The 21,524-nt window shown below is 28.4% G+C and overlaps 1 protein-coding gene across 1 annotated transcript in view; it reads right to left on the bottom strand.

The window, feature by feature from the left end:
• The window catches only part of LOC142321303 (outer dynein arm-docking complex subunit 4-like), a 93,230-nt gene extending 84,500 nt beyond the window's left edge, over positions 1 to 8,730 (bottom strand). The window contains exons 1-2 of the mRNA XM_075359298.1: positions 8,470 to 8,730; positions 3,693 to 3,848 (exon numbers count right to left, since the gene is read on the bottom strand). Coding sequence (XP_075215413.1) covers positions 3,693 to 3,848; positions 8,470 to 8,730 — 417 coding nt within the window. The remainder of the gene's footprint in view (positions 1 to 3,692; positions 3,849 to 8,469) is intronic.
• Between the last annotated feature and the right edge of the window lie 12,794 nt (positions 8,731 to 21,524).

The raw sequence follows: 21,524 nt of genomic DNA, 5'->3' as shown, positions 1-21,524 counted from the left end.
CGAGTCGAGTAGTAGAAAAATGATAATATATATATATATATATATATATATATATATATATATATATATATATATTGAATACATCTCTTCCTTGTTTATTCTAAAATATAAATACTAGACGATTCGACGAAAGGATTATATCCTTTCTTCCTAGCAAACATTGTTTTAGTAATCTCTTTTAATATCGTAAGTGAAGAGGTAACAATTGTTTTTTTGGTTTTTTTTTTTTGTCAACATAATGCATGCAATAAATTAACTAAAAGAAAAATATCTTATAAAACGTTATTACAAGTACATTAGATAAGGCAAAAGAAAACAGTCTAGAACCGTTTATAAAAGTAAGTAAAAATCGTTAACTACATGCGTTATGTCGATTATTAAAATAGATAGATAAATAAAAGGATTTTTAAAATGCTCAATTATATATTGCATTAAAATTATTTTTTTTGTAAGATTCAAACTTAAAACTATATGCAAAGATGCTACCATTCCTCCACAGGGGTGTCAGAAAAATTGTTATAATGTAATTATGTAATCACGGAGTTCATTATAACAATGTCGGTAAGAGGCGATGAAGTTAACGTACTGCTTTTCTAAGCGTGACCTAACCTAACGGTGAAATGAAAATGGGAAAAAATAAATAAGCGTGAAAACATTATATTTCAGTTCAGTTTGATTAGTAGTAAGGAATACTTTTAAAAAATACCTCGAATTTTTTCAGACAATGTTTTTTTTTTCATTTAATGAACCGCAGGACTCGAATATATAATTTTATTCACGTTCTTACGGTGACTTTACGAATGGCGCCGCTGGATACCAGTACATCATAGTACTACGTAGCGTACAAAAACTTTATAATGTACTTAAAATAATAAAATTTAAAAGAAAATATACTACAGCTTGTTTTAATAATAAATGCTCTTATGTAAATGAAAGTACTGAAGATGAAACAATCTTTTTAATTCCCATCACCTCTTTAAAAAAAATAAATAAACATATTAGTTTACAGGAAATATTAGTTTTATTAAAAAGGAATAAATAAAACAGAAATAAATTCGTTTAGTAAAATCGAATTTAACGACAAAAATCGAAGGTTACACATATAAAGTAATAAGTGCAGTACTACATCACGGATTTTCGATTCGTATTCATTATACGATTCGATTCATTATACAAGATTTATTAAAAAAGGAAAAATATGGTATGAAGTGAATAATATGACTACGAAAAAAAAAATTGGCCGTGAAATAAAATTTGTTTGTTCTAAGGCAACAAATTTTAATAATAAATTCATAAGGGGATTATTGATTTATGAACAATCAATAATTCATAAAAAAATAGAAGAATAATCTTACAAAATTAAAAAAAATTACAGTGATATTCTAAACCGTACGATAAGTCTTGCAGATATTTCTTCCGCTAAGAAAACAAAAATTTCTGTAATATAAATAAAACTATTTTTAACAGAACGATACTGATATCAAAAATATCACTACATTTCTATTATCAAAATCTGTTATTAATTTAGAATTTTCTTTAAAAAAAAAACATGTTACATATATGTAATAGACAATAGATATGCAATAATAGATAATAAATAATGTTTAAGCGTTCCATTGTTTTCATATTGTTTTCAAAATAAGTGTGTTTGTGTGTGTGTGCCTTTGTTTGTAATTTCCATGAACAAACAACTAAAATTTGTTCTTTTCCGAATAGTAGAAAACAAAAAATGATGCCGCATTATAGTTAACTGCATAAGGGAATTCATTTTTCAGAAACAGAGAAAAAAATATAGCCAAGGATTATTCCAAATAACAAATGTAAACACACAATTTAAAAAAAATGGTTACTAAGGAAACCAATCAAAACTAGAAGAAATCAACTGTTTAAAAATTCAGTTGACAAAACAAGCTGTTTACAAACAAAAATGAAAAAAAAGCAAAATTGCATGTGTGTTTACATACGTATATATAGACGGAAATGAAAAGAACCCAATTTAAATCCAGAAAAAATAAAAATTGTTTAAATAAAAAATTACTGTTAGACAAATTAAATAAAAAACCCGTTGTTTATTTTGGCCGTATGGTCAGGAAGAAAATGATCAACAATATGTACTTTTTTTTATTTATCCATTAACTCTGCATAAAATCAAAATCTAGAAAAATGTGAGGAATCATTCATTACCTAAAGTTATCTGAGGGATATATTACAGCATCACCAGAATTCATATGTTATCGTAATATGTCCCATACGCTAACGTCAAAAAATTATTTCGAAATAATTTCGAAATGGCAGTACACCTATCTAGTTAATCATAACTTTGTCGTCACTACCCAACCTCATAATTTATCATACTGTTTCACCGGATTATTTCTTATGATTACGGAGAAGTTGCCACTTGCATGTCAAAAATTATTGGTAGTGTAATATATCAAATGATAGCATGTTTTATTATGATAAATTAGATACATAATATTTATCACAAAACATAAGTATGACATATCCGTCTTCAACGAATTTAAAGACAAAATATTTGGCTGTTAACACTAAAAGTGTAAATAAACTGATTTTGTAAGGCACCTCCTTATATCAAACGATCCTTATTGACTATTAAATACACAAATAAACCACCTGTATAAAACCAAAATGTAAATTAATACTATTATTTGAACTATCAAAAACGTTTTGAAATCTTTGCTAAAATATTATGTGACGATTTCTTTGGAAATTATTTTTAAAAGCAATGCTTGTACAATTATCAATACGAAGGTGGTATAATATTTTTTTCTCGTTAAATAACAATGACATTTAAAAATCGCATTATTTTTTACTTCCCCACCGCAATACGAAAATAAGTGACCTATTATATCATGTTTAAAAACATAATTTAAATCTCAAATCCATTAATAACTATGAAAAGACTATTTATTGTGTGATAAATAAAAAATAAATGGGGAAACATAGTAAGAAAAATATATATTCTTCTTTTCTTTTTTGTTTAATAATTTAAAAAATGAAAATTATGATTCTTAAATAATTAGAAAATCGATTGAAATTTAAAAAATTCCATCCTTAATATTTTACTGTTAATAAGTGAGTTACTACGTTTCATTCTCATCGCCTAAGATATATTACGATTAGTACAAGTGTTAACGTTGAAAGATGAGTCTTAAAATTAATTAGACCTCATATCACAAACAGTGACGACGTCTTACAGTGACAGATAACTTAGTAGGCATACGCTAAATGGGTGTAGCATATAAGTTATAAGCCCGTATATTTCAACCGGGAAAGTTATCTTCTCCCTTTTTTACCACCAGTTCTCTTTTAATCTTGCATATCTTAAAAAATTATTCTCATATTTCTTTTAACTCAAAATATTTTAAAAATTCGTAGTAATGTTATATAGATCACTTACATTTTATATTACTCTGTATACTAACAGGGATAATTCTTTTAAATACGTCAAAGTTACAGTTTTAAAATACATAATGAATATTTTTTAAATTATGAAGTTTTCAAGTACGAATATTCTAAGGTATCTGCTATTTCAATATTGCAGTATAATATTAAACAAAATCCGAAGAAATTATGCGGTATATTTTTCATCTCTAGGCTTATTATTAAAGTTTATATTTTAATATATTTACTTAAAATTTTTTTATTTTTATTTTTTTTTATTAGTTTCTTACTTGTGATAAAACAGGATGTAGTTGTTCAGGAGTTATCCATGGCTCTAATAAATTTTGTTCATACAACCACAATCGTAGAATTGTATCACCAAGATTTTCTTTACTTAGCAAATCACCAGTATGTCGACCGACACATTCTTCTACTGTTTCTGTAGCCTAAAAATTAAAATAAAAAGTATGTATTATAATTTTAATTTACTGAATTTTTAAAATAACATTTTTCATAATGTTTTTTGTTCATCGTGTAATAATGTAGCACAAACATTACGTATAAAATCAAATTAATATTGTAAACTTAGTAAATACTCCTGTCAAATTTATATTTTATGTAAATTTGAATGCGGCCAGAGCAAATTTGTAATGAAACAAAATTATATTAAATAAATTATATATTAAATTATATTAATTTTAATCTGGTTGACTGCTTCACAATTGTAACAGATTTGTTGTTCCCCTCCGAAACAGAAAACGGTTTTTCATAATATCTATGTAAATACCGGGCATAAAATAAGAAATAAATTCAGGATAATCACATTTTAATAAAATATTCATATAAATTTGTTCATAAAGTCAATAGTTTTTGTAAGGTTTTCAACGGTGTTTCCTTTTACAATTAAGATTAGCCTTAGTATATAAAATACGTTTGCTAGTATCAAAGAAAAAAATGGGTGAAGAAATATATTAAAAGTATAGGGAGGAGGAAAAATTAAGAAATAAGGTGTTACAGGGAAATGTTAAAAATCTGGTATTTTGATAAATTACAAAATGAAAAGTTATTAAGGTGAATAAGTACGTTAAGAAATTTGAGGCATATATTGTTAAGAGAAAACCTAGGATATGTTGGCCATTTATTAAGACATCAAATGCAAGAAAATTTATGAATGGAAGGGTGTGTGAAAGTGAAAAGGTGTAGTGTAAACCAAAGGTTGTATTATATAAAATCCTGAGGATATACATAGTAATTGCCACGCGTTAAAATGTTAGTAAAAAAGTAGAAAAATAATGAGAATAAATCAGGTCGTTCAAAAGACTAACAACTTCAGAAAAATATCTATTTTCACTTAAAATCCAGGGAAAATGTATGAGAAAACTATTTTGTAATGTCGTTATTGAAACTAGTTTAAAATAAATGATGTATAATAATAAATTCATATAAATTAAGCTTGAGAAATTAGGAATACGCATTTTAATTAGAACTAGCCAGTATTAGTCTAAACAAGGAACGCATTCTTATCCTCATTGCTAAGAGAATATTAAATATTTTACAGATATTCATTAAGGAAAAAAAATTGCATTATTTTACTTCATTATATTTCTGTTGCCATGGTGACAGAAATATGATAATGAAGTAAAAGGATACTTTTTTCGTTAATGAATATCTTTAATTCACAAATTCAATTCCGAGGGGGTTAGAACCTCGATCTGTGGCTTAAATCTTTCCTGAGATAACACAAATATATCCTAAAAAAGTGAAAGCAATTGGTTGGCTGGTTCTTGCGTGATGCTATTGCAAACAGACAAAATTTCGCATTTATATATATATAAGATTTTTAAGTTGTGGTTTTTTAACACAGCTCAAACCCAATTTTTTCCCTTTTTTATCTCCAAAATACAAATATAATTTTAGATAAATATTTATAAATAAGAATTAAATAATAAAAGCATGACAATATCAACAAAAAAATTAAAAATGAAGTAAAATGACAGAAAATTTATCTAACAACTGTATAATAAATTATATTGTGTACAGTAAGTTTGTTTATATTAACATTTATTCTATATTTATTTATTTTTATAAAATTTCAAAAAACTTATGTCTATAATAGCTATTTTTTTAACAAAATATAAAAAAATAAGTATAATAAATGTTAATATAAACAACTTACTGTTTATAGTACACAATAAAATTTATTGTACAGTTTTTAGTTCAACTATTTTTCGCTAGATTGAAGCCTTCCTTCAAAATAAAAATGTGAGCACAGTCAGCAAACCAATGCACCTTCCATTTTTATAAGAAAGAAAGAAAACTTCGGCTTTTGGTAGAATGTATAAGTTTTCAGTTTTCAATATTTTTACAATTATCTAATAAAAAGTTTAAATATTTGTATTTATTTTGTAATTTTAAAAGATTTCGCTGCTTGTTCATATTAATATATCGCTTACAGTGTTGTATATATAGGATTATCTATAGGATTTGATCCTATATATATATATATATATATATATATATATATATATATATATAGGATTTTGAAGAAAAACTAATAGAAAGAAAATCTTATACGTTAGTAAGAAGCAACCATCACAATCCAGCAAACTCTTTTTTTATATTAAACCTCAATGTGTTACCTCTGCCTTTCATCGGGAAGGTTACCGGATAGAATCCGGTGGACTAGGAATGTTCCACACGGTTAAAAATTAATTTTTCGTTATAAAAAAAAAAAAAAAAGTTACTATGGTTGGTGTAATCCTCCATATAAGTTAGTGAAATAAACACATAATAATGAGCGATTCACTGGAATGGGGTATTTATAATGTACTGTAAATAATCAACAATGGATTTCAGATAAGTAATTAGCCCCAAACAAAAGTGAACTAAGAGAAACATTTTGTTTTATTTATTGAAAATAAAATCATTAAAACAACCTCCATTTTGTTATAAACACTTAGTGAAACTTATGTTGAAAGTATTCATCACGATTTTAAACATATCCAAGGAATGCTTCTTCCCAAATTTGTTTCTAATTTTCTGTAGAGCATGATGATGGAGATCCTGAAGTAAAAACCGCTCCACGAAATGTCTACAATCTCATCTGTAAAAACTTTTTCATAATACTTCTCTCATTATCAATGTATATCAGAGTACATTGAACTTCCATTACCCTTCTTTTTAAACGTTGAACCAGCTTTTTTTCAAAGTTGATGATCAGGACTTGATCTATGGACAATGAAACTGGACTCTTATGATGAATGCCAAAATAAGTATGAAAATAATGTTAAGCAATCACGAATTTTAACTATTTTTATCTACTCTTTTATAGCGCAAACTTATCGCTACATGTCTGTATTATAACAGAATATTAGAACGGCAAGGTTGTACTGGTGGTTATAATTTCACTCATTCTTTTAAATAGTTTCCGAAATTTCGCATAATTTTCAAACAAGATATACGAGTTAAAGCCCCTTTGAGACTATTCTATTATTTTACCGATTTTTGTAGAACATTACAGAATTTCTTTCAGTTGCAAGGTGGAATTGAGGGTGGGGAGGGGTAAAACTGAATTTTCTTTACCTTTTAAAGTGAGCATTGCGAAAATATCCTTCTCTTAGAATGTAATTTCCTTATATATATAATAAATAGGACTATGCATAAAATTTGGGCTCAAAAATCACAAAAATATCATTAATTTATAAATTTTTATATCGCTATTAAAACTACAAGATCAATTTCATTGAAATTTTGATATTTTCGGAACGGAACGCAATAATGGAGGGAGTTTCAATATTTCTCCCTACAGATCGCAGAGCCTGGACAATGTCCCTTGCTGCTGCTGTATCTTTCTATTATCGGGCGGGTTTCATCGGTTATTTAGTGGTAGTTATAAATTTTAAGTTTTATTTAAGGACGGATTTGGTGATTTGCGTTCCTATCCGTATGGACCAGCGTGAAATTTATTTACTGATTCTGACCGTGAGAGACTAAACTTTTGAGCCTAGTAATCCCAGCCATCCGCTGAAGTCCTTTCGATACCAACACCTATGGGCTAACAGGAATGCGCCTACCGGAGCCCTAGTTATTTGGAGGGATAAATGCTTCCCGTTCTCCGGAGGGAGTATATGTTGAATAAATGAGATTGTGGTCTCTTCGTGGGACGTTGTCCCACGAAGAGACCACAATCTCATTTATTGGGGTGTTGTCTAGGTTTTTATAGTTTTAACAAAATGTAATTGTGAAAACTGTCACTTTCGCGACCGGAATTTTCGCACGGTTTCCATTTAGAGGCTCCTAAGCCTGGTGCCTCTACACGGTGGTTCGTCTAATATGGCATGAGACCGTTTTCTTATACCCTGTGGAATAGGATCCTCTCGGCGGATGTCCCGGAAATGCCCGTGTTCGGACAAGGCCAACAGTCTGCGTGCCTGCGCCACCCCCAACTCGGATACGATGTGTAGTCCCGCATCGTGGCGATGAATTGCTTTTCTGACGAACCACGGTACTCCAAATATCGTCCGCACCGCTATGTTTTAGACGGCTTCTAAATTCTTTTGATGCGTTATCTCCTTCAGACTCATAAGTTTCATGGAGGTAATTTTATTGTTTTAAGCATATTTTTTCAGCTTAATTTAGGGTTAAGATTGTTCCCATGAAATATTCGCAAAAGGGCTTCTAGTTTTCATCTATTCGTATTACGTTCAATTAATTATCGAAGAAGGTATTACATTTATAACTTATTTGTATGTATGATTTTCAAAATAATAACTATACATTTTTTTGTTAAAAAAGTTACGAAAACTTAATTTTTGTGGATTTTCTTTGTCATACTATTTCATCATTCGTTTATGAAAAAAATTAGGGCAGGCTTGTTTACATTTATAAAAAGCTAAAACAATTAGATTTATTAATTTATGAATATGATTATTTCAGCTACACTTGAACCGTAGTTATAATGAACAAATAAAATTTAAAATTACAATATAATAATCATATAAAAATAAATTAAGAAATTTTAAATAAATATCTAAGTTAATTTTATGTTTAAAGAATGATTTTACTTACCACTAATACACCATTTAAAAAGTAGTCAGGCTTTTGTCTAATTCTTAAACCACGATAGTAACCCACAAGAGCGTCTTCAAAATGATCCATATTATATAATGTATACGCATCATTTTCTAAAACACTTGGTTTTTCTGGAGCTCTCTTAAGAGCAAGCTCAGCATCAGCTCTGGCTTTATCATGTTTACTCAAATGGGAATAGGCCTTGCTTCGAGCTACAAGTGTATCGACTCCTGTCTCGGTTTCAGCTTCCATCGCCATATCATAATAATAGACTCCTAGAAATATATATATATTTTTTAATTATTTTTCAATTTAAATTTCAAAAAATAATTATTCTACAAATATAGATAAGTTATATTCTCTGGTAAAAACTTATCTATAAAATGAAATTGCGTTATTCAAAGGCCCAGAATTCGTTGAACGTTTTTTTATTATTATTACATTAGCTCTTAGTCTGTTACAGTTTCTTCCGCGTTTATTTTATTGCCACCGTTAGCTTGACGACACAATCTTTCACGGTCAATAAATAATCGTCACTTAGATGGTTGTACAGTCAATTAGTCGAATTCTGATTACCGTGCATATAGAAGAGTAATTTTTTTTATTTTATTCAAATCTTTTCAATTTTAAATAGAAACGGGAAAGAAAAGAACTGTTCACTTGAACCACGCACATGACTAAGAGTATTAAAATGTTCTAAAGACATGTTATAAAGTTCGATTCATTTTTAATACATTTTTATTCTGGTGGTATTATGCTGCTTATGGTGGTATATTTATTCTAGTGCTATGCTGCAAGAAGTAAAGTATGATAATCAGTAAAAAAGATGGGGTGTAGGTTTTTTCGACGGTTTTTTTTCCGATCCAAAAAAAAAACAGTGGAGGTAATGTTCGAACGTACGTCTTTTAATATATTTGAATCATAACTTTTGTCTGGATGAATCGATTTTGATGAAATCGGTCTTTATACCGATTTCATCAAAAAATCGCCTCATTTACATTGTGTAGATGGGGCAACTTACTGGTAAAAGTTTGGGGTCAATATGACCAATGGATGGGGTAGATTGTTTCTTCTGAGGTTCAAGTTTCTCAAACTTTTGCTAAAATATTGCCACTTTATATTAAGTAAAATATAAATACACATGCTATCTTACTATTTCAAAAATAATTGTGTCTCAAATTCTCCCCTTTTCCCAAAAATAAAAAACTATCTTTTATTTATTGTATATTTTTTAACCAAAATTTTTTTATCTCTTCTTAAGCGTAGTAGTACGACAAAATACGAAAATAAAATACTTTATGGGCAGTATTAAGAGTGGAGTTATGTGCTGATCAAAGTTTTAAAACATCATTTTTTTTTAAATTATTTAATATTTAAATATTTAATAATAATATTACAACAAAATTTCATAATTCATCTCTAAAAAATTAATCTTAGGTAACTTTTTATTGGTTGTACATTTTTTAGTGGAATTTTTTTTACTTGCTTCCAATTAACATAGTAAACCTGGAAAAATCAAAGAAATTTCTTGGGAGATGAGTTTGGGGTTGGGAGCAGAAAAAAGTTAAAAAATATTGATTTTTGATTTTTTTTTTTAAATTTCTTAAACTTTTTTCATGTATCATGTATTTTTCCCTATAGAATAAATAACCAATGCCAGGAAAGTATAACAACTTTGTTGTCAACTTTTTAACTTATTATAAAAACTGTAGTTTTATTTATAGCATTAAATGTCACATCTGTTAAATAAGTACACATACTATTATTCCAAACCAACCTTTCGATTGAATAAGAACTCGCAGCAGATATTACTTGTTCGCGCAAGGAGAATTTATATGAAATGAAGGAATATTTTTAATATTATTAATTATACCTGTTTAGAGGAATCGCTTCCTTTAAACTTCAAGATGGATTTTGGTTTTTCTATTGGGGAGATAAATTTTACATGCATTACGTTAGTATCCGTAGTTTTCCCTAGTATCACACATCTCGTTGTTATTAACTACAAAATTTCATATATTTCTTTTTCTTATTTTTTTATTATTCCTTTCGGATTTTAATTATTATCAAAAGGTAATTTTAACTTTAAAACAAACGACTTTCAAATATTATTTTATATTAAAGATTTTGAAATCCGATTTTGTTTAAATTTAAGACGGATTAAAATTTTTAAGTTATTTGCCTTAGATTAAATTTTTCTAGATACTTTTCAGCTAATAGTAAATTAAATATTAAATATAAATTATAAAAAATTTACTGTAAAATCGTTTGACAAAAAATACACTATCAGAAACTTAAAACATGTGTAGATATATTTAGTCCAGACAGTATCTGTTTTGGGCTGGACTTATTCTACTTGATTGCTAATTTTTGCTTTAATGTCTCCGGGATATCATCAGGTTTACTATGTTAAGCTCCACTTGAAAAAGGGATGCTTAAATTTTTATTAAACAAAATGTAAAAAAATGGCAAAAATATCCATTGTTTTCTATTTCCGTAGATAAGTGTTCATTTTAGAGAAAAGATCGTGAGGAAAAAGAATATTTTTATTAAATTTTACACACAATATCATCTGTTGCAAATCGAATAATACGTTATTATTGGTACAGAAATAGCAGTAACTGCTGTCAAAATATTTTTTGGAAAGTTTTTTTGAGAACTTATATTTTGTATAGCACCTTCAGATTTTGCTTCAAAGAACATTTTGGTATGATAAACCGACACACCAAATTTCAACAAAATCGGTCTGACAGTTTTTGCACAATACTTTTGCAATGAAAATTTTAAAAAATGCGATTTTTCCAAATTGTGTACAGGCCGAAATAAAATCTCTACATACTTGAAATTTTAATCACGTATAAAGAAGCACTCAAACTATCACATACATTTTGAAAAATTTAAATCGGTTTATTAGAGAGCCTTTTCTTTCTTTTTTCCTGTTTAGCCTCCGGTAACTACCGTTTAGATAATTCTTCAGAGGATGAATGAGGATGATATGTATGAGTGTAAATGAAGTGTAGTCTTGTACAATTTCAGTTCGACCATTCCTGAGATGTGTGGTTAATTGAAACCCAACCACCACCAAAGAACACCGGTATCCACGACCTAGTATTCAAATCTATGTAAAAATAACTGGCTTTACTAGGACTTGAACGGTGTAACTCTCGACTTCCAAATCAGCTGATATGGGAAGACGTGTTAACCACTAGACAAACCCGGTGGGTTTTATTAGAGAGCCTAGGGACAATATTTCAAACATACTCGCAATTTTAACAAAAAAAAACTTTTTTTTTTTAAAGCGACATCTTGAAAGCTAAAAATTCAAATATCATACTGGAAAACGTGAATTACTGCTAAATATCGTCTATTAATTTATCGATAATAATTTATTCCAAATCTTGCACAATGGCGGTCGACTTTGATCGGTTACATCTCCGGATATTTATTGAGTTGAAATTTTTTTTAAAGAAGCGTCTTTCCGAGTACTTTTAAGCTGCGCTTAATTAATCAATTTGTTTTAAAGAAAAAACATAGCAAGTATGTTTGAATAATTCTCTAGGCTCTTCTAATTAACCGATTTAAATTTTTCAAAATGCATATGAAAGTTTGAATGCTCTTTTATATGTTATTAAAATTTTAAGTATGTAGAGATTTTATTTCAGGCTGTACACAATTTGGAAAAATCACATTTTTTTTAATGTGGATTGGAAAATTATTATGCAAAAACTAACAGCCCAACTTTTTGAAATTTGGCGTGTTGTTTTATCATATAAAACAGTTCTTTGAGGCAAAATTTTAAGATCTTACGTTTAATATAAGTAGTCAAAAAAATTCCCAGAAAATTCTGGTTTTTTCGTTTTTTTTACAGTTATTGTTATTTTTGTGTCAATTATAACGTATTTTTTGATTTTCAACCGATTATATTGTAAGTAAAATTTAATAACAAAACTTTTTTCTATTTCGATCTTTTCTCTAAAACGAACAGTTATCGAGATCTATGGAAATTGGAGAAAAAAATGGATATGTTTGCGGTTTTTTTAATTTTGTTTAATAAAAATTTAAGTACACCTTTTTCAACTGGGGCATAAAAAAGTAATCATTTCTGATGATATTTTAAAGGCATTAAAACAAAAATGAGTGATCATATACAATAACTCTAAATAAGCCCATTTTAAAACTAAAACAGATACTGCTTGGACCGATAAGTGGATTGTAACATAAAACATTTATGGAAGTACGGGAGAGTTATGGAAAGGTTATTAAATATATAACTATTTATTCAGTAATAAATTTATTTATGATAACGATTTATTCTATAAGTTCATTAATATTCATGTTAGATAAATGATTTTCATTTTCTTGTAATGTAACTATTTATCAGATGAATTACAAGTAATGTTCTCAACTGTAGTAGAGTATTCTAAATATACGTATTGTACCTGTGGTTGAATCCTTGGCATTGTTAAAAGCCATGATATTTCAAAACGGTAAGTAAAACACATTTACATTTAGACGTTGAATTAATTTTACCTTAAAACTAACAATAAATTTGTTTGCATGTGAATCATTCAAAATCTTAGTACAATATTTAAATATTTCAGCGTTGTATTATATAAACTTAATTTTAAATATAAACGCTACGGTAGTTATCTTTTACTTTTTGTTAATGTACCTTAATCATAATCCAGCTTTAGAAACTTTAAACATTATAATTAAAGATTTTTTTTTACTATTTTTGAGTTGTGGTAAAGTATTTTTTTTGTTATATTTACAAAAATAGAAATAGATTTACTATTACTTTACCAGCGCATATAATTAGAGTAGCAAAACAGGAAAGTATGGTGATCATGTCTAAAACAGGTTGTCGGGTTTTCTGAAAATCTTTGCTTTTTAGGGTCCATAACTAGTTCAAAACTTCAAAACAAAAAAAGAAAACTATGTATGCATGTATATCTGTCCCATTGCTTTTGGCCTTCCACTTAGGATTGACCAAACCAATCTTTTTTTAATTTGACTCAAATATTTCTCTATATGGAGCATTGATCATATTGATTTTTTCAGAATTCATTAAGGCGTAGGGATTTCAGAAAAAACAAATTTCGATTTTTTTCAGAGGGATTTTAGAAACAACTTTATTAAAACAAATTTATTACTTACAATGCATAAATTAATAATACAATTTAAAAAAAAATTCAACCCCATCCACCATTAAATTTGAAATATATGTTTTTTTGCTTTATCCCCCTTCGGTTTCAAATTTTTTTATAAGTTTATTCTTCATATTGTATAAATCTATCTAGAAATTTCTATTTTTTTTAATTATAGACCTCAAACCTGAAATGCAGGAAAAAAGGTTTCTGAAAATTTTATTTTTCCTATTTTAAGGGGTTTTAGATTTAGCGAAAACTTTACTTAAACAAATTTAATAAGCTTAACTTTATATACAAATATTTTTAGAAAAAAGTTTCTTAAAATTTATTCCCCGCCACCAAAAATTTTTTTATATACTGTTTTTTTTTTTTTTGTTTTTCTTTCCCTAATTTTTTAACGTTGTCTTTTTTTTGCTTTAAAATTTAAGAAAATCGAATAGTTATTTACGTTCAATAATATTAACTTAAGTTTTAACAAAAATAAGAAAAAAAAATTTCGTATATTTTGTTTAGTTTAGATATAATTTGTTTGTTACTTTAATATGATAAAATTTCTGACGATTTTTTTTCTACCATTTTCAAAATGTTTAATTGGGTAAAAATTTGTAAAATTCTTGTTTTCTAATAAAATAGAAAAAATCTGACAACAATGCTGTTATACTTTTCTGCCATTGGTTATTAATTCATATATAGTGGAAAACTAATGATAGCCTACACGACAAAGTTACCTAAGATTCTTTTTTGAGGTGGGGTAATTTAAGATTAATTTTTGCTGTAAAATTAAAATAATGTTTAAATCAGAGGTTCCAAATTTATTTTTCTCATAGACCACTTTCAAAATTTTGCTGGTTCCGGTGGACCCCCTGCAGCTAATGTACTAGCTCCGGTGGACCCCCTGCAGGTAAGTACTTAGTACTTTTTCCGACACTGGCAAACGCTAACATCTATTCGCTTTACTTTTCTTTTCGAAATCCCGGAAACAAATGAGTAACGTTTATCTTTGGCAATCGTATTTATATTAGTGAAGAATCAAACATGTTCATGCAAGATTGCTAGCACACACACCACAAGTCGTATTTCGTCCCTTTGCACGTCTGAACAAGCGTTGCGGACGGAGGCGGCGGCAGCGGCGGCGCTTTGCAAGTCTCGACACGTTCGTTGTACTGAATATGGAATATGCAAGTTTTTACAAGTAACAGTCGCTGAGCTTCTCAAAACATTATCTGCCTAGATTGATACGCAAAGTCTCAAGCCAACATTTTAGTTCTTCACTATCGAAACCAGATGAATTTTCGTGGATCCCCGCTTACGAATTGTGAACCTCTCTTTTTTTGTCACGCCAACGTAGACCCCCGTCGAGTCTCCCGTGGACCCCTGGGGGTCCACCTGGACCACTTTGGGAATCAATATCTTAAAAGAACGTCGGTTTTGGTGTTTAACTTCCTTGTACGAAGCAAAGGAAGTATTCAGATCGCGAAAAATTTCAGTTTTCAGATTATAATGGAATTTCCATTTTGACTAGTTTCAGTGTGATGTCTGTACGTATGTACGTATATAACTTGCATAACTCAAAAACAATTAGCCGTAGGATGTAGGGGGTATACCGAAATGAAACGACTGACTAAATCTTGGTGAGCTGCATCAAACAAGCCAAGTGACAGAAAAAATAAAATATATATATATATATATATATATTTATCAAGCGGGGCTAGTACCTGGCCTCATTTTAGGTCAAGTATTGTAAGACCGTATTCCCGATAGGGGGACCCCTTTTTGGGGCCGATCAAAAAAAATGCTTCCATCCAACTTTACATTTTTGACATCTACTCAAAGCACAAGAAACCAATCAATTCTCACTTATTTTATTTAGAAAACATTCAGAGTAGTAAAAAGCAAAAGAAAAATAGTATATTTTTTTGTGTTGCATTTATTCAAATAAGTAATATTTGGAAACTAATGAGTAACGTTTATCCTTGGCAATAGTATTTATATTAGTGAAGAATCAAACATGTTCATGCAAGATTGCTAGCACACACACCACAAGTCGTATTTCGTCCCTTTGCACGTCTGAACAAGCGTTGCGGACGGCAGCGGCGGCGCTTTGCAAGTCTCGACACGTTCGTTGTATTGAATATATGCAAGTTTTTACAAGTAACAGTCGCCGAGCTTCTCAAAACATTATCTGCCTAGATTGATACGCAAAGTCAAGCCAACATTTTAGTTCTTCACTATCGAAACCAGATGAATTTTTGTGAACCCCGCTTATGGAATTGTGAACCCCCATTTTTTTTTTCACGCCAACGTAGACCCCCGTCGAGTCTCCCGTGTACCCCTGAGGGTCCACCTGGATCACTTTGGGAATCAATGGTTTAATAAAAACAGATATTAAAAGTTTATAAAAAAATATTTTTATTTTTTCTGCTCTCCCCCTCACCCTTCCCCTTTAGCGCTCACCATATACGTAATACTACGTCATTCGTTCGTCTGTAAAAAATTTAAATTAAAAGAAAAAAATGTTATTATATCTCGGATATCTCGAGAGCAGTTTAACGATTTTGATAAATAAAATTCCCAAAAATAATTGATAAATACGGAACGATAACTTGTCATTTTTCTATTGTCTATATTTTAGCTTTTATATCTGTTGTCAGATATATTTGCTATGTGTGACATTAGACGAATTTTTTTATTTTTTTTTTTATTTGGTACTTCAAATTCCATGATAATCAGCGATGATAATTTAAAATTAAACTTTTATAACGACAATTTAAATTACATAAAAAAATTTTGACAAATTTATTTTAAAACGTTTTCAGTCGTTTTCGTGACTTAGTGTTTTGGTCCTGTATTCTTCCCTCTGGTGTCAGCAACATATAGCTAAAACTGTTTAAGTACGTCTTATAATACAATTTACTTCGGTTTGTGGCTACAAAATTATAAATTTTTAATAATTTAAATAACTAATCTGCCCTATTATATGAAGTAGAAGAGGATTTTTTTTGTTCGGGATAAATAAAAAAACTACTCAATTAATCATAACCAAATTTTTACCCATGTTTCTTGGCTTAACTGAGAAGGTTGTTTGGTATAATTCATCTCAAAAAACATAACTACATTAATTTAGGAAGATAATGCTTCTTTAATGCGTGCATTCGTATAACCACGCAACAATTTTTCACAGTTCTTTCTACTTAATAATGAAAGCGTTCGCTGCTAATACCTGCTAATAAGTGTACGTATATATATATATGTAGTTTATCTGTTTGTTCCTGCATTTTGCGAAAACCGACTGACCGATTGCTTTCAGATCTGTAGGATACACATTCGTGTTATCCCAGGGAAGCTTTTAAGCCGTAGACCGAGGCTCTAGCTCCCTTGAAGGTTATAAAATTAAAATTACTCTTTATTTTTTCATTCCCAAAGAGGATGAAGTTGTGAAATAAAGATATTCATTAAGGAAAAAAAAGATTAATCCTTTTCCTTCATTATTATATTTCTGCCACCATGACAAAGAAATAAGTTAAGAATTTTTGGTCGTTAAAGGCGTTTGTATTTCAGTTACCATAGTTACTACGATTCTGTCTTTTGTAATTTAGTTTCTTTTTCAGGTTTCTATAAAAACTGAATACTTTAATTGTTATTTATCCGTATTATTCTCTCAACCATGAGGATAACGAATAGTGCAAGGTTCCATGGTGTGGATCTGTCTGAGTAGACAAGAATGGCAACCAAAGCGAGCTCTGCTGGTGTTCAGGACGTTTGTCCCCCTGGCAACGCGGGAATTGCGTGTGAAGCTATCTCTGCAGCTTCGTGGTGCCCCTGAGTGTGTTCCAGGGTTTGCCTAGACCTGAGGGTCCAGGTTCTGGCTTGACAGACCGGCTGGTTAATAATAATATAACTATTCTCAATTTTAAAAGAGTATTTTACGTTGTAGCCTCATATTAATGAAATAATTTATAGCGTTTTTATATAGTTAGAAGATTAACTTACCATCCTTAAACTTTCTAAGTTGAGACATACGATTGCCAGTACTTTGGCAAAGAAGAAGTTGATCAAGTAATAATTTTTTTTCTTCTATCATCTGCATTTTGAATTATTATAAATTATTATTTTTAACAAAAACTAAAATTTCTCGATGTTACAAGAAAACAGATTAATTTTTTTTTTTTTTTTTTTTTTGTTGCTATGGATTAACAAATGATATAAATAATATAATCAATATTCTATACAACTTTTATAAAATATTTGTTTTCGAGTAATTTAATTTTACAATCGGTCGTAAAAAGATTTGTGATCATAAGTAAAGTTTTTGGTTAAGAGTACGTATCATCTCAATGATGCGTATTAATAATATGCATCACGTCTCATGAAATAAAGGAAGCAATAACAAAACCAAAGATAGCTGATAACAAAGGCGACAAATAATTATAAGTCACAAAAAATGAAAGGCATCCAAGTAAAGTCACAAATATTTAATTCAGATAAAAACAATACAGTCACAAAACTATAAAGACCCCGAATTTTCAGCAGAGACTCAAACTGCTGACTCGTAATCAAACACCAGCTTCAACTTACGTCAAATACTATTATGGATTCATAAAGTTTAAACTATCTTTGACATAATAATCACTGTACCATTCCATGGGTCATGCACTAAAGGATTTCGAGGGCATTCATGTCATCAATGATCTGCGAGATGCAGTTAAAACCTTATAAATGAACTAAATATTTTGCGATATCTTTGGCAATTTAAAAAAAAAAAATAAAGCTTATGAGCGTTCTGTTATTAAATTATTCTAAATAAGTTAACAAAATATACCTATTTGGTTATTTTGAACGTTGCACCAAAATTTATTTGATATACATAATACTATCAATACATTTTTCAACTTGAGCCGTTATGTAGCCATAAAAATCTCGTGTGTACACCACATGACTTCCTTGTACGCCTATTAAATTACATATACACTTTTTTTTTTGTAAATGAAAGTACATAAAATTTTATTTCATTAATAACTTCTGATATTTTTTTCATTTTTTTTATTGCTAATATTGAATTATTATTTATAGTGAAAACATTTTTACAATCAGAGGTTAATAATAATAATTATTAATAAATCAACATATTTAAATAAAAAAAGTTAAAAAAAGAGACGAAGTCGGATTCGACCCGACGTGCCTTCCCTTTGTAAGATACAGATATTTCATTAATTAAAATTTCATTTGGCTATAACTCTAGAACTAAAGAAAATAAGTACCACGTATGTTATATCACTTAAAAGCTCTCAATGAGGCTTATTATTGCAGATAAGAAAAAGTCAAAAATCTATTTTTTTTTTTTTATTTTGGGCTTTTCTGGAAACTTTTGGTCCAGTTGATTGCAATCATAACGGAAGGTGCAGAACTAGATGTTACAACAGTTCTAAACTCAAAATTTCAACATCCTGAAGGGTAATCGTTTTTGAGTTATGCCAGATACATTCGTACATACAGAAGTCACGCCGAAACTAGTCAAAATAAATTCAGGGATGGTCAAAATGGGGATATTTCCGTTGAAATCTGAAATTTTTCGCGATTAAAGTATTTCCTTATACGAAGTACAAGGAAGTAAAAAGGAATTGAAGTATGTACCCCAGTCGAAATATTTCAGTCTTCTGATATTTTATTAAATTATATAACAAGAAAATCAGAAAATAATTAATACAACAAAAAATATCAATAATATAAAAACTCGAAAAAAAAAGTTAAAGAACCAAAAAGAGCATAAAAATTAAAAAGAAACGTTCTTAACCGTTCAATTTTTGCCTCATGCCGTTAACGATTTAATTGTTAAACTTTAGTTACTTTATTTCCAAATAATTCATCACCAGAGAGAATTAAAAAAAAAAAATATTATCATTGAATTAGCCAAACTAAGAGTATTTTAATTTGAAGTACAGTATTTTAATAATTATTTAATTGTTGTAATAAATCAATTAAGATTTTATAATTATTTTTAAATAAATTAATCTTATGGTTAAAATTAGTTTTTAATTACATCACGAAAAAAGTTAGCAAAATTTATTTCTCAATGATTTTTTTAAAATAAAATATTAACAATAAATCAAAGGTTATTTATTTTTATTTTTTTTCACAAAATTATCACGTATTAAATTGATTTTCATTGAATGTAACAAATATTAATAAAGTTTAAATTACGAGACTAAAATTTACAATAATTTTTATTAAAAAATAAATAAAAATAAAGCGTATCGGTATATAATGCAAGTGAATTACAAATTTCCTTAGTTTCAATGTTTTAATAACGAAACAAATTTCACGTTGGCAAAATAGATTTATGGGCTACTCTGTAGAACACAGGCCTAACAGTAATCGAGTTTTGGTTCGGTTTCAATACGATACAGCACGGATTTTTACTAAATGTATGTAATATTACGTAAATTTTGATGTAATATCAGAAATTTTCTCTTTTAAGCTTATGATAAAATTCGTGTTATTTGTTTTCGTCTACTAGTTAGGTAGGCATAATTTATATAAATTACGAGTATTTTTTATTGGTAACATTGATAAATTTATATCTCTTCTACGAGTATTTCTATCTCTGTTGTTTATGTTGTTAATTAAAAAAAGAAAATAGTTCTACCAGTTGTTTTTACATCACTTATACATCATACATTTTACTACAATACCCAGCTAATAAGAAAATTAATACAGTTTTTTATTATATATTTATTTATTATGAAAGTTACTAATTATACGAGTATAACCGATTAAACTATTACTTACACTTAAAAATGAAATATAGAGTGATCCCTTGATGATGTTTTTATTGTATTACTCAAAGTTTACTTAAATAAAAATTAATAGATTAAAAATCAACCCAGAAAAAATTGCAAAACTGGATTTAGATTTCTTATCTGCGACGGGCTATTATATATATAATTTTTTTTAAATATATATTTTAAAAGATATAAATGCGATAAAATTTATGATTTATCATTTTCTAATAAGAAAAATTGAGATTTGAATAGGCGCCACATCCGCCCACATCTTAGGGAAGATTATATTTTATAATTTATTTGTATTATTAAAAGCTTTTATTTAACTCGCTTTAGGAATAATCAAATCTTTCAACTGCTATATCTTTTGATCTATCGTATGAAAATCAATGAAATTTGATACACATATGTAACTTCGATGACAATACAGCATTACGGTGTCGGAATTTGATATCACCCACCCCCACTTAATTATAAATTAGAAAAACCCTCTAAAAAGTAAAAAATAAGAATTAAATCAAATTGAGAAGTTTAAACAAAAAAATGTAATATATTAAAAATTATAAAAATGCACTGAAAATTAAAAAATTAATTATATATATATCTAATAAATAAAAAATAAATAAATGTAATAATTATTAAAGTTTAAATTAAAAGTAATGAAAATATTTAGTTAAATAAAAGCGTGGCGCAGTTCTTATAATTTATTTAAATCAACACATTTATTTTTACAACATTTAATCTTCATTTTCATTTTCAATAACGATGCGAGGAGGCGGAAAGATCTGCTTGAACCTCTCCAGTTGAGACTGGAGTATACTCAAATACTATACTATATACTAAGGACAAATAAATAGTACACTCAAGTACAAATATATACTAGTATGACAGGGACAGTCATGATTGTTTTTAAATTTTAACATAATTTTTTGAACTTTTGACTTTAAATGTATTTACTTTAACTCCTGATGATGACTTCCGGTTATGCCGAATGATCTATCAACGTGCTGGTAAGGTGGATTATATTAATTGTTAATTTATCCATTTAACATATCAGCGGTACCATGTTTGAGAAATTAAAAATATATATATGTATTAGTTTAGATTTGCTGTTTGAACCACA

This window comes from Lycorma delicatula, chromosome 3 (genome assembly GCF_047948215.1).
Source record: "Lycorma delicatula isolate Av1 chromosome 3, ASM4794821v1, whole genome shotgun sequence".
NCBI lineage: Eukaryota > Metazoa > Arthropoda > Insecta > Hemiptera > Fulgoridae > Lycorma > Lycorma delicatula.
Note: the sequence above shows the minus strand (reverse complement) of the source record. Positions and strands in the feature narration are given on the sequence as shown.